The sequence below is a fragment of the Osmerus eperlanus genome, chromosome 2 (assembly GCF_963692335.1).
Source record: "Osmerus eperlanus chromosome 2, fOsmEpe2.1, whole genome shotgun sequence".
NCBI lineage: Eukaryota > Metazoa > Chordata > Actinopteri > Osmeriformes > Osmeridae > Osmerus > Osmerus eperlanus.
The window spans coordinates 5,772,633-5,787,389 of NC_085019.1; the positions used below are offsets into that span (position 1 = coordinate 5,772,633).

Sequence of the window (14,757 nt, forward strand, 5' to 3'; positions counted from 1 at the left end):
TTCAAAATAATAATAACCTTGGCCTGCATTCGTAAGTAATTACCCTATATCTCAAAAAAGACGTTAATCTTATGAATTTCGTTGTTATCAGGTTTGCAGTTCTCTTCTTCAATTAAATCACGTCTCTTATTATTAAACCAGTAAAGAAATTGCTGAGATAAAAAAAATCGCCTTTTGTCAAAATGTCTATCAAATCAGACCAAACTACTAAATATTTCCTGTGCAAGAGGGGCCAAATTTGTCTTTCTATTTTAATTAATGAATACACCAAAAGGCAGATTCATGCAGCTAAGAGAGCCGTGTGTAATAGAGACCCTGCATGGTTTGGCCTCGGGGTAAGATGACATGGTAAACCACCGCAACCAATGAGCGAGCGCACAATCCTGTGTGAGACGCAGCGAAGTCCTAACGTCCAATCCATCTGTACACTGAGTTCAGAGAAACCGCGCGCTGGTCCCTCATTTCGAGTTATATTTTCCTTGGTCGATAAGAACGAAAGGGGAAACGCACATTTTAGATTCAGAGGTTGGCTACAAATAAGAACACGTTTTGTGTTGCTTTGGACTTTTGTTTTTGACCGTTTTTTTGTATACTGTGTAATGGATATTCCTAATCGTTTCCGTCTGTAACAGACACTGTGGTGCACCTCTGGACTGCGTCGCATTTATGGACCCCTCGCTTAATGATGACTATGAGTTCCATGTCGGATAGTTTGATCGCCTCAGACCCTTCCAAATCAGCCTTTCTGGAATTCGGACACGGCTATCCCAGCCACCAGCAACACTCCCCCGGCTTGCCTCACAACCATTACTCGGTCCACGGATTGCATCCCGTTGGACATTCGGCGCACGATAGCCCGTTTTCCTCCAGCGCCTCTTCTTATGGCCGTCCACTGGGATATCCCTACCACAGCTCGGTTAGCGCGCACCACCCGGGCTCATATCTCCAGTACCAACACGGCGGTCATAACAACGCACCTAACCACACAAGACTAGACGATACAGGTAGGCTTGTGTAACAATGTTTCGAGTTCTAAAACCATCTGCAAAAACTTTCCCCTATGAAGATGTGTGAAGCTTTGCAGTCATTATTTGCTACTATCATAACTTACCATTTAGCCTGTAAACAATTACGCAGGATTAGGTAGCCTACTGGTTGTAAGGATATTGTTTAGTGTCAATATGTGTGATACTAATGTCGCTGGGTATTTGATATAAGGTTATGATATAAACCAGCAGGCGAGAAGAAAACCAAGCCACGAAGATTTGTGTTGTGCGGTCTCCCACAATCTCAGGGCCCAGAGAAAACATGTAATCAAAAAACCAACTTACTTTTATCTATAATCCACGTCATTGCTTCCGTGATCTTTCTTGATTCCATTGGGAAGGAACAAGATGTGCCTACTGATATGACTTCACAGTCAACCCTTGGGGTTTTACTTCCAGTTTTGTTCTATATGTGACATTGAATTATAGCTTAGCCCAAAACGTATTTGTATATGCGTCTTAAAGTTACACTGGCCTACTTCATAAAAACACGTGTAGGCCAAAAGTCAACGAATTCAAGGCAACAGATTAATAAGTCATCTCGCTGAGGGTCTGCGGTTCTCCGCTGCATGGTAGGAAATCAGAATGTTTATCAAGTGTCTCCAGACACTAAAAAGAAACATTTTTCACGCAAGCACATTAGTGAATTGGGTGGTGTGGATGGTTCACAGTCAGCATGCATGTTAGAGAGCAGAGAAGCATTAATTAAGGGCCCCTTGATGTAAACATTTCAGTCCTCCTAGGTTTTTATTGGGTCCTCTTAGGATTGTAGAATGTCCTACATTGTTAGCCTGCTAGGACCTAGTGATTTAAAACAACTACTCTCTTACTCTCTTTAATGAAAGAAGATTTATTGTTCTTTCAATAATATTGCTATGATAATTGCTTTATTAAAATGAAGACTAGTATTATGATTATACCTAGGCTACTATTGCTATTATTAATAATGAGTAGGCCAATTAGGCTATTTATAATACCGGAATTAAAAACAATAGCAGCTTTCATAATAATAATAACAACAACAACAATAATAACAGTGTTGTTATTTTAAGAGAGTTCATTATTATTAAAGTTGATCTGAACATTTGTGTCATGGAGACAAATCGAGGAATTTTCCCATCATTTTGTCACCCCTGGCATTCCTCAGGTCAATCTGCTTACACGTACTGTTGATGTACTGTATTCAGTTGGACTACTTGCTGAGTGACTAGTTTCATAAGGAGTTACAATCTTGCACGCCTTGTGGGGCCTTATGGGCCTACAGCTGTTTCTCCAAGTTAGGGTGCAGTCCATACCCTAAAAATGTCATAACAATGGTCATATGGGTGAACATTTAGCTGTTGCCATCGTGAAGACAACCACCGCTTGTATAGTCACGCTTTTCTGTTTTCTCAAAACAGAGCACGAGAAGCCAACCACGGTGATTGAAAATGGAGAAGTTCGACTGAACGGGAAAGGGAAGAAAATTCGGAAACCCCGAACCATCTACTCCAGTTTACAACTGCAGGCGCTTAATCAGCGGTTCCAGCAAACCCAATACCTTGCGCTGCCCGAGCGCGCAGATTTGGCCGCAAAATTAGGCCTAACTCAAACGCAGGTAAGCCTATTCGTTTTAAGGTTATTTCTTCGTCAAGATTAAAAGGAAAAAAATATATTTGTACGTAGGTTTAGAATGAGATATTTTTGTGTAAAAAAATCATTTAAGAAATTCATAAGAAACCGTTAATGTACAGTGTAATCCATCTGCATTTTTCATGTCATGATTTGTGGCAGTGGTGGCAGTGTTTACATACCGTTTGATCATGTCACATAAAAACCTAATTACAATGGGTGACATTTGCATGAATTACCTTAACATATAGGCTACTGTAAATTGAATGCACAATATATATCGCACATTCCACTGAATGTAAACAAGATGCAAATACACAATATTTGTGCTCTGAACACTTGGTTCTTGTAAGTAAATGAATAATTATGTAACCTCCTTTATTCATGTTTGATTGACTTCATAACAATTAACAAAATGATAACCGTGGAGTATTCGTTAACATGTTGCACAAAAAGAGTTGTTGACCATGCTAGAACACCTGCACTTGATGTGTTTTCCTCATCCATACTGATTGCCACTTGATCCCATCCCATGTATGGCCTATCACACTCTCATGAATGTTTAAGATCAACCTTGATGCCCCGTCATTGACTTGCCAGCAGTGGGAACACAAGAGCAGGGTGTAGCAGCTCAGAGTATAACATGTCTGCTTATCCTTGATCTCTGTTTGGTACTACTCACTGACAATCCATGACTGAATTACCAAGGGTAACACCCTTCATGTTCTCACTCTTTCCTAAGACCCACTGCTGCAGTCCGCCACTAGCTCCCCGTTAATATTGCCGGGAATGAACGATGGAAGCCATTTTGTCTGTCATGACTGTGAACGTGGTGTCAGATTGGGGAAGCCCTGAGACTTTTTAAATCTCAGCAATACCATGACGCTTGACTCTAGATACAGTACGTCCGTACGACTGACAGAGTATTGAAATGCGTACAGTTAAGTCATTAAGGCTTACAGTTAAGTCTAAGAGGATTTCCTTGTGGTTTTATTACCTGACGGCAACATTTGATCTTAAAAACCTCAAGCTGGAATCTTCTGAGAGACTATCCTTAATTTTTCTGTCTGTTAAAGTCAGTTTATTCAATGCTGGTTATTAAGTAGGATATCATCATTATCATCTATTGTAATTAACCACAGATAACCATTGTGAATAGTTAACATCCCTTAGATTGGATGGCAAGCATTAAAAGGGCTTCTGTTTTAATGGATCTAATATTGCCAGATGTGGTTTTACATTGAATCAAAGTAATAGATTTAATGTCCTTTTCTCAAGTGGATGAACCCACTTAAATGCTTATTGGCATACAGTAACATGTCTCACACAAACCTTCAAATCTCTCTGGTTGTGCTGTGGTTTGAGTCTGTTATTTGGGGCTCTGTACAGTATGGCACAATCTGACATGGCTGGATCTAATAAATGTGAGTGTGCGCACAGAAAGATACACCCCCCCCCAATACACTGGGCTAAATGATGCTGTCCAGAGTCCATCACTGCCGTTTTCCATGTTTTTTGTCCCTTCTCCAAGCGTGTCCGAGGCGCCACTCCTTCCCTATTTCCTGTGCTCACCCACACAGTAATGCTGCTCCAGCCATTGCAAGATACTAGCCATGTCCGCAGAATTCAAGCAGCAACCATTTGATGAGTTGGGTGTCTGTGCTGCCTGGTTCACCACACAAACACATCAGCTTAGGAGGAGAGTGGTTTACCGCTCACTCAAGAACACATACACACACACACATGCACGAACGTACACACCAGGCCAGGAAGAGAGTGGTTCAGGGCTCACAGTGAGGTTGAACTGAGTATGTTGGGTAGTGGCACCTGGCATGGTCTCTGTACTAAAGTCTCATTACTGAACATTTCATACTTAAAAAGCCTGTCAACTGATTGTTGCTGCTGAAACATAAAACCAATACTTACTGGAGAAATAATAACACTAACATTAAAATGCTGTTGATGGACTTCTGGGATAAAAAAAAAATTACAGCAATCCAGCTGTGTGGTCTACTATCCATGAAATGTTTTGTAATCCAACCAGTGGGCTACTTTGCTAATTGTATTTCTATTTCAATTCCATTGTAATGGAGCAGAGAGGAATGAGTGGAAGAGGAACGGTTTCCTCTTCTAGTATAAAAGTATCATGTGTTATGTGACTTAAACTGTGCCATCTTTGCCAAATGCTATTAACGTTATTTCAAATGTGTTGTTTGACTAGAGAGAGAGCTAAATGTCGAGAGGACATTAATTATGAAAACTATAGCTGTAAGCGAAAGGCCATCATTTACTTATGATAACGTTTAACTTTTCTGATCTTGTTTTCTATAAGTAAAAAATAAACTGTACATGTTGTATGATGTTAGGATGTTCTCGTATTGCCATGACCCTGAGAATTAGTCTTTCTTCGTTTTGATGATAGGTGAACTTGTGGAGATGAAAGTTCGCCCCACATTTAGTTGTCCCACATGTTTGACACGCGTTCTTCAGCAATAAAGAAAATTGATTCAAGACCTTGTTGCAGTAATAATTCTGTTGTCAATTTTCCATGTTTTTTATTATTTTGTACTCTTTACTGGTGTTCTGTTGAATGAGTAAGCTTTATAAACAGTTTTTAAGGCTAGCAATCATCTGGACACTTTTAGAGCAACTTTACCAATGCAGCTTTTAGTTCAATACCGCACGATCTCCTTTTCAAAGTATAAATATATCCAAATACCCATTATTGTTGATGTATTAGGAATCTATCACACTGTTTATGATCTGGCTCTATCTTCTGATAGTGCAGTACCCTTTTCCACTACAGGTTTAGAGGCATATGTAGTGCATGGCTCCCTAGATGTCAACTGAACCTATTTGTTCAGGTTTCATCTGTTCCAACACATTCTCATACAGCCTACGTATGTCATTATTTTATATATTTATTAAATATTTAATTTGAAGGCTGGAAACATGAGGCACACTAATGAAGCTTTAACATCTGCAGTAAACTAAATTATAATTGTAACTATTATTATATGTTTCTATAACTATTGTAACTATAAATACTACCAAGTATTTGTAGTAGTAGCCTAATCATAATGTAATTTAAGTCATATACGTTATACAATTGTTTTTGGTGTTATAATAATTTATTGTATTATAGTATAGGCTAATAATAACTTATAAAATTGCAATGTGGTCAATAATTGTCATAGTTGATGTTTCGTGACAGTGTGCAGGATCGCATAATGTTAATATTTAAACCATATGCTAAATAACTTTCTTTGGTTTCTTGTTCCAGGTAAAAATATGGTTTCAGAACAAACGCTCCAAGTACAAAAAAATCATGAAGCATGGGCCAGGCGAGGGAGATCACCTGCACCCTGCAGCATCCGCTTCTCCGTGTTCGCCGGGGATGCCGCCTCTATGGGACGTTTCCATGACGACTAAGAGCACACCCGTGCATTCAGGCGGCTACATGAACAATTTTGGCCACTGGTACCCGAACCACCACCAAGACTCCATGCCGAGAACTCAAATGATGTGATGGGATGTAGACGACGACAGGAACATTGATTTTCAATTGTGAACTTAACTTCATGGCATCTCATTATTTTATTTTTTTAAGTGAAGTTTCGAACTGCTTTTTTTCATTAAGCCTTGTGTAGCCATTTGAACTGCTTTTTGTTACTGTTGTAGACCTCATTTATAGGCTCAACAACTTTGAACGTTGGACCGTTCTAACACAAGCCTATGTTTGTTTTGGTCTTGAACATGGCGTTTGAAGAACGGAAACCGTCCACGCTGCATTCAAGTTATTATCCCCGATTCGGATGTGGAGTTTGTATGTAGGCATTTGTTAAAAAATAAAGCTTCAGTGATCAATTACGCAGCTCAGTAGCCTATCTTTTACTTTATAAAGCGTACTGTAGATTAACTTTTCGAAACAAAACTATTGGCATTGTTGTTATCGTCGTTCAAAAGGTTATGCTGGGTCTACAGATAGTCTATTATGGGTAGGCTACAGGTCATAGGCTACTTAACCATAATTGCGAAGCCAGCATTAGGCCTACGAGTTACATATGTTATCTTCACGCTGACTAAAACAAACTCAAATGAAAAGTTCGTAGGCCTACCTCTGGTGTGGACACGCAACAGACGGCCCATTTTGAAATTTGTCAATGGCTTTTTAAAACTGGCATCTCAATTAAAGGTAATTTGTGACACAGTCTGTTAAATAAAGCTTTCGCCCCAACGCTATAATTACCTGTAATTTGCAGGCTAAGAAATATCACTCTTCAGTGTTGAGAGCACATAACTAATAGGCTATGGAACGGACTCAGAATATCCATCGGCCCTCAGAAAGGAACCTCCACCATTTATCCCAAATTACTTACAGATGCAATAGGCCTATAGAACCGCATAGCTATATCTGAAACTATGTCTAAAGACATAGACTACCCCATTTTTGTCAGCACAGATGGACTTGGGTTATTGATTGATTGGGGTTATTTTTAAGTGATATTGCAATTAAACAGCACATCCTGATGTGTAAAAACAACATGGTTTTGCAGAAGGATTCATTTAGTAATTTATCTAAATGAGGGCAACAATCATCAATTTCTATACAGACAGATAGGCAATAATTACTGAATGTACACAGGGTAACAACAAACCAAATGAAACATCAAAGTCTTGTTGATGAAACCATGTGCAAAAAACATGGGTTAGAGGTCCATTTGGTTCAGAGCAGTGTACAACACCTCTTCTCTCTGTGTGTGTGTGTGTGTTTGTGTGTGTGCATATATTTTCATCTGAAAATGACAGTGGCGAGTGACGTGTGGGACAGGGATGAAACTGGATCCTCTCTATGCCTGCATAAGGCACATAGACAGCTGCTAACTGCCGTGTCCTCTGCTGTGCAGCTTCTGAGCCAACCTTCTAGCTGACCTCATACTGTTACCATACACTTAAACCTGTCACCAACAGGGCTATCTAACTCAACAATCTTTTTTTTACATTTACATTACATTACATTTAGTCATTTAGCAGACGCTCTTATCCAGAGCGACTTACAGTAAGTACAGGGACATTCCCCCGAGGCAAGTAGGGTGAAGTGCCTTGCCCAAGGACACAACGTCAGTTGGCATGACCGGGAATCGAACTGGCAACCTTCGGATTACTATCCCGATTCCCTCACCGCTCAGCCACCTGACTCCCCTTTTTAAGAAGAACATTTGATATCCTTAACCTTAACTGACATCAGCCATTTTGTTTTACATCAGTTACAGTTGTGCGCCATTGTTGCCCACCTCTGTGCCACCATTTACAATGTTTGCTTCCACTGTCCTTTTTTTATATTGACGTCCATGGTAAACAAGCTGGGTTGAGCTGCATAAAGCTTACGTTACTTCTCTCCCCAACCAACATGCCACATCACAGAGAGACATTTCCCAAGGCTGAGGCAAGCGAGTGTGGACAACATGCTGAGTGAAGTATGGGAGAGCGGAGAGCGGGCCACACACAGAGCCATAAGGCTTCTTTACCGTCTGAGGACACTTATCCTCTGAGTCCTCGGTGTTACCTCAAATTGGGTGCACTTCCGATGTACATTGTTTAGATCTTCCTCTCATCCTTACACACACACACACACACTCTGAACTGAGACGTGCATGATGCCCCAATCCACACACACATATCCACACACACATACACACACACTTACTCTAGACTGAGACTTTTTTTTCAACTATTTTATCCTGGACAGCATGACAAACTATAGGAAAACAGAGTAATTAGTTCAAGGCCAGAACAGCAGGGGGCTGTCTTTAACAGCTTGTTAAAGCTGGGCCATGAAAAGTTTTCCATCCACTATACCCTTGGTTGACCAAAACTACACCTCCCATGATTATGTAGTGTCATCGAGGCAACTATTTACAGTGGGTTGTGGAGTCTCCATAAGATTCCATAGTGTACATGTTTTTTGATGCCTCAGAATTTTGTTGTTGTTGATTATTAACAAGTGTGAAATCCGTCATTTGTTCTTTAACCTTTTAAGATATACTTTGTGTGTGTGTGTGTGTGTGTGTGGGGGGGGGGTTTGGGGGGGTTAAGGGGATTGTGGCTTGAGGCTGTGAGGGAAACAACAGCCAGATCTTTTATAACCGGGATACAAACTTCCCTTCCGTTGGTGAGCGTTCCTATTCAGCACGCGACAGGTGATGTCATCACCTTGTCGCTTTCAGTGTTTCTGCTCAGAGGAGTTTTCTCAGGCACTCAAAAGCTCTTTGCAGGTCGGTCCCAAAAAAAAGAGTTCAAACAAAAACAAGAAAAACAGACACTACCTAGGAACTCAAGTTTCTTCCACATACTGTACAGATGTCAATCGTGTCCACTTGAATACATCATAAAGAAGGGATTGTGGGTAAGGTCAGTGCTCAATATGAATAGAAAACAACAAGGGATTTATTGAACAATATTGTGGCACCATCATATACCATCTGGTCGACTTTACAAAATGACAGTCCCAAAAGATGGCAAGCCCACTGCACACATGTGTGCAGTTAGGAAGAGATGTAGAAACTTCTAATTCTATCATTCCAGCTTTATAATAATAAAAGGAAAATGGAAGCATCTGCTCATTGATGGGTAGGGACGTTCTAGAATCATCAGTCAATGACATGTCAGCTTGTGATCAGCTATCAGCATCAAAGAGCTGTATTTTCTTTTGAATCATTTACCTCTCCTAAATTAAACTTTACAACCACATAACCTGAGGTTTGAACCCCTTTATGAAATGCATAGTACATAACTACTGTATGTCCTGAAAGAAAACATAAAACAGAATATGAATCACAATGCAGCAAATATCAGATTAACATATTCCAACCTTCTTTTCTAAGAAGTCAGTCCACCAACTTTTATTAGCTAACCTGTCGGATCCCTCGGCCCATGCCTGGGGCCAGGGAGTATTTTCCTCTAAGTTCATTTTTTCTTTTCTTCATTCCTCTCCTCCTTATTTTTGTAGCTGTCAACCACCATGCACCTTTCTATCGGTCTTCATTTCTTAATGTATCTATGCGGATTGACAGACTTCTCTGGATTTGAATAACGCGTCACCGCCACCAGATGAGAGGGAGGGAGATAGAGGGACAGAGAGAGTAAGATACGTAAACAGATCGATCAATCGATAGATCATGCTTCTCTCTCTCTCCGTCCCTTTCATCTGGTGGTGGTGACGTGTTATTCAAATCCAGAGCCTCCTGTGTGTTTGCTGAGCAGTCACCACCCACACCCTTTTCATACGTAGGTCAGACAGTAAAGAAGAGCAGAGCAGGGTATTGCGGAACAAGGCTATGCGGTGTGGAATGGATAATGTCAGGCTGGGCAGGGCAGTGTCACGCCCCGAACACAGAAAGAATGCTTGTCTTCCACAGTGCTGCCCTGTATGTATGTGTTAAGATCAAGAGGCCAGAAGATCACAGAAGATCACAGCAGATGTAAATCGTCACAATAGCAGTACACTGTAGATGACATTTGAAAAGCTTTATTATTCACTGTACATACACATTTGTATCTCTTATGCACTAACATGACCTCATATGTATATATGTAATTGTTGCACACAGAATAAATAATACCTGAGTTTATGAAACACAGTTTATCATGTATAACATGTATTGAACTTTTTATATATTTAGCATCCACTTCCAGTAGTACCGTTCACCACCATTTTACTGTTTTGCAAAGGCATTTTATGTATGCTCAAATAGAAGTTCTTTAAACAGACATTTCCCATGAAGTAAAATGTAGCCTACTATACTTTACAATTTATTAACGTGAGAAAACTAGATTTAATAATACAACAGCCATTTATATTGCAAATGTACACATGCAAGCTGGCGAATGCTCTGAGTTTTCAGTGTTTGAAGGATCAGAGCCACTCTTGTCATTTAAGATCAGACAACAAAATACCTTTATGGTTTATTTGGTGACCTTGAAGTGTTGCCACATTTTCCACATTGTTCGGCAATACCAAAAGCTGGTAAACAAATCATGACTGATTGATGTTAAGGTCCTGCATTTTAGTTTGGAAACAGAGTAGGACAAAGGACATATGACCAAACAGTCCATGAAGTTGACTTCCCTACAAACTCTTTCCATTTCACAGTCCTGTATTTCTTGTGTAGCCAATGCAACATCAGAGTACTTGGATCCAAAGACAAGAATGACAATCCTTTTTTCTTTCAGTATACTGCACCAATATGCTGATGTGGCGGCCGTGGTGAATGGTGCACATGCCCAGCCTGGGGCAAATGTGAACCTTGTTGATACCAGTTATGGTGACTGTGGTCCTCCATGTAAGGCGGTGAAGAACTGACGGATGGCTGGAGAACTGGCCCCCTAGCGGCTCGGTTGGTTATTGAGTCACTGTTACCATCCCAGACAGCAGGCGATGCTGGCGAATTGCAGGCCATGGAGTCACTGGCGTTTGGGCTGTGGTCTAGAGGAATGTCCCCGTTTTTGAACAGCTTCTTAAATTTGGAACGTCTGTTTTGAAACCAAATTTTGACCTGAAGAAGGAACACATTATTTAAGAATAATGCTCAGAGAAATAGGGTATTCTTAAGGGTTCTTTACAAAAGAGGCCGTTGTGATTTGTTGGAAGCATTCTGAGGTGAACATTATTTCACCAAAATTGTATTAAGTAATTAAATGATAAGGCTGCTGTCTAGGCATTAGACCAATTTAATGGGGTAAATGGTTCCTTTATTGTTACAATGCTAATAAATACTTTTTTGTCTTATTCTATTCTGTTCTTTGTCTTATTCTACTCTATTATAAGTCTATATCTAAACATATACATAAAATGAATAAACATAACTGATCATTTTGAAATATTTTTGTCATTACACATTTGAATAGCCATTTCTTTTTTATTTCATTACGACTAAGTGAATTTGAAATTCGTGCATTCATTATTCAATATGGCTATTTTGATGGATAGAAAATACACATGTGGACTGCACACACTTTAGCAAACTACACATTGGGTTCTGAGCCCTGGCTATAACCCACGAGTAAGCGCAAAACAAAATACAGTTCAACAGTAAATGCGATAGGTAAATTGTATATTGTATCATACATTTAACATTTAAAAGGATATAAACCTGCTTTTTGTTGGACGACAGCTCTTGCATAGGCCTACCTGTGTCTGTGTGAGGCCGAGTTGGGCCGCGAGCTCAGCTCGCTCTGGCAGTGCCAGATACTGTGCGTTCTGGAAACGACGTTGCAACGCTGTGAGTTGGTAACTTGAGTATATGGTGCGAGGTTTACGTATTTTCTTGGGCTTTCCGTTGACCATTCGTACCTCTGGATCGGGTTCTTCTTTCACTAAAAAAAAGAATACATGTTTAAACGTAGCCTACAGTCTGTGACAGTTGTTAAATGTTGATATGGCACAATCTCATTCTGCGCACAAGGATATTAATATTTTATTCAATATATGGCAATAAAGCATGTAATGGGGTTGGTGGAGCAAACGTTCCACGTTTAGCGTTTCAAATAAAGATTTATAGCCTATAAAAACTCCACTTTCTAAATTAAGTTTTGGCCAACATCTTGCCAAAACATAGGCCTACCTCTTGGTTTGTTATCGTGGTCGTCTTTCATTTAACTATAGTATTCCAGGTAAATACGTTGCGTGATAACAACTAGGTATGAGTCAGAGACTGATATGCAGTGATACCTGATGTGCACCGCACTTGTGCCTCGGGCCAGATCAAAGACAAATCCTCCTGGAATGCCAACACTACTAGCTAAACGGGTCTTGTTGTTATATAGTCATTGTTATGGCATTTTAAATAAACAAACATACCATTGAGCTTAACAGGGAATTAATTTTAATGTTCACAGGCTAACTATAGATCATTTTGTATTGTCTATAGGCTGTAAGCAGCTGAGCTTTATGATAATTCAGACAGATAGTTGTCAACTCAAGTAAATTAGTTGGACATAAAGTTAATGAAATAACACCAAAGGATATAAGGCCAATACTTCCCGACCTCGACCATAATTCTTACCGATATCTTGGGAAGGTGAATGTGCGTCCCGGTCAAAATGTTCGTATTGCCTGCTATATATTTGAGGGTAAGGATAGTCCGACTTGGCAGAGTAAACTCCTGAAGCTCCCATTCCGTTTAGATTATAGTGGTGATATGTGTAAGGGTTCATTGGTTGCGAGTAGGACTGTCCAGGATAGTACTCGTGATGGCTGTGCGTCGTGTGGCTGCTGTAGTAGCCCATGTCCGTGGCAGAGGACTCCGGGAGCGTCGGCGAGTCTTTTGTGGACGGGTGATAATTCACTGCACCAAGGAGATCGGACGATTGGCCCGCAACTTTCCTCTCAAAAGTAGGCCCATTCATCGTGCAGGTCGACTAATACCTTATCTAAATTGAAAACCAGTCCAGAAATAAAGCTGCTTTGAATGTTAAGATGCTGAGTTTACTGTTAACACATCAAGCTGGAGAAAGACAGAGCGCATGATCCCTCAGAGTTCGCATTCAAGTCCCTCGACGAAGCTGTCCGCCTTCAATGTGGCAGCTCACAACCCTACTGATCTCTAAATTACAGAGCTTTGGGAGTGGATGCTGCATTCCCATTGGCCCCCAGTTTTAATGCTCTGTCTCTCCCCCCGAGGGGTCGACTCTGTCGCCAGTCTGGCTCTCCTCTTCTCCCCACGAAAACCTCCATGATCCACCCCGAACCAAAGGCCCATAAAAGTTCTAAATTTACTCTGAGATTTTTGAACGTTTGCTGTTTAACCTAACAGTTGTTTCAGTGGGCCTACCATAGGAACAAAACGCACGATGCTGTGCGTTATAGTCTTTAAAAGCCGTTTTTACACACTAGTGCTTAAATAAATTGCTAATAAAATCAAAATGTAATTGTATAACCCTTTTTACATGCAATGTCACTAGTATGTCACACAGGGCTTCTCATAAGACCATGGACCATAGAAGAAGGAAGACCTATGTGATAATCCAGCATTTAGGTCTACATAATATGCTTCGGAGATCCAGTAGGGCCTATATGGCCAGTGATCAGTTTTACATTGGTGATCTTCAACTGCATACATTCCTTAACATCCCTGGGCTGTGAGCCATTTGAGGCGTAATATGTTAACTCGGATTGCTACTGATCATCTACTGTGCTAAACATGCCAATTCATAAAGATATGGATGGTGGATAAGTGACGCTTTACGTTTTAGCCAAAGCTTTTGGAAAATGATTTCTATTAAGTCTATATCAGTCAATACTTCAACAAAATGTTGAGACATTTTCTGACCTGAACTAGGACTGTGGACATACTGGTGTTAAATTCAAATGCCAATCATTTCCAGAGGTCGTTGTGATGTGATCCTACAGTGCCCTCTGCTGTAGAAATGACAGCTTCGTTGTGACAACAGTTGTGTGGGATAGAAAAGGTTATGACAACTGTTGACCAAGTTATGTTGAAATTATCCCATGCTGGGTACATAATCACAGGCCTTTTTGTTGATAATAACTCATATAAATTACGATTTGGGTTGCTTCACAGAAATACCCCCATAAGCCAATGGGTTGGCCTTTTCAAACGCCTGACGTTGCAGTTGCAACAAGTTACATTATCACTTGTACCACAACGCCACTTATTTAATTATGTGTGTCACCTCGAGGGACAATCTAAACATCGCTATACAATACAATTATGGATGTCTTCAGTCAAATAGTTTTCAAGTTATGGAGCAAAACAACCAAGACAATGTAAGTAGCGCTAATATCAAAACATTTAGGTACACAACATGTACGTAAATACATGTTTTTGTAGACTTTTTTTTACTGCAGTATATTTTATATATTCTTTTGTTTCTACTGTTGGGATTGAGACCCCCAACTGGGAGCCGTGTAGATCTGGCTCAACATTGTCAACATCAACAGTCAACCAGGATAGAAGCAACATATCCTTTCCCCAACTCATCTAGCCAAAGCAGCAATAGCTCCACCACTTATCCTCGAATAAGGCTGTTCCTAAAGTGTAGTACAAGCTTCTCACATCCAGCAGTAGTTCTGTCTTAC

General features: G+C 40.3%; 2 protein-coding genes across 2 annotated transcripts; one reads left to right on the forward strand and one right to left on the reverse strand.

Annotated features, from left to right (window-relative positions):
• Nucleotides 1-388: 388 nt before the first annotated feature.
• Nucleotides 389-6,527, forward strand: LOC134008870 (homeobox protein Dlx4a-like). Its single transcript, XM_062448455.1, has 3 exons — nt 389-1,004; nt 2,447-2,643; nt 5,941-6,527. The coding sequence occupies exons 1-3, from the start codon at nt 683-685 to the stop codon at nt 6,184-6,186; spliced, it is 765 nt and encodes a 254-aa protein (XP_062304439.1). The 5' UTR covers nt 389-682; the 3' UTR covers nt 6,187-6,527.
• A 3,642-nt stretch (nt 6,528-10,169) lies between these two features.
• Nucleotides 10,170-13,253, reverse strand: LOC134008803 (homeobox protein Dlx3b-like). Its single transcript, XM_062448339.1, has 3 exons — nt 12,722-13,253; nt 11,848-12,032; nt 10,170-11,212 (listed from the first exon to the last, which is right to left on the reverse strand). Exons 1-3 carry the CDS (start codon nt 13,062-13,064, stop codon nt 10,886-10,888), a joined length of 855 nt encoding a protein of 284 aa, XP_062304323.1. The 5' UTR covers nt 13,065-13,253; the 3' UTR covers nt 10,170-10,885.
• Nucleotides 13,254-14,757: the final 1,504 nt, after the last annotated feature.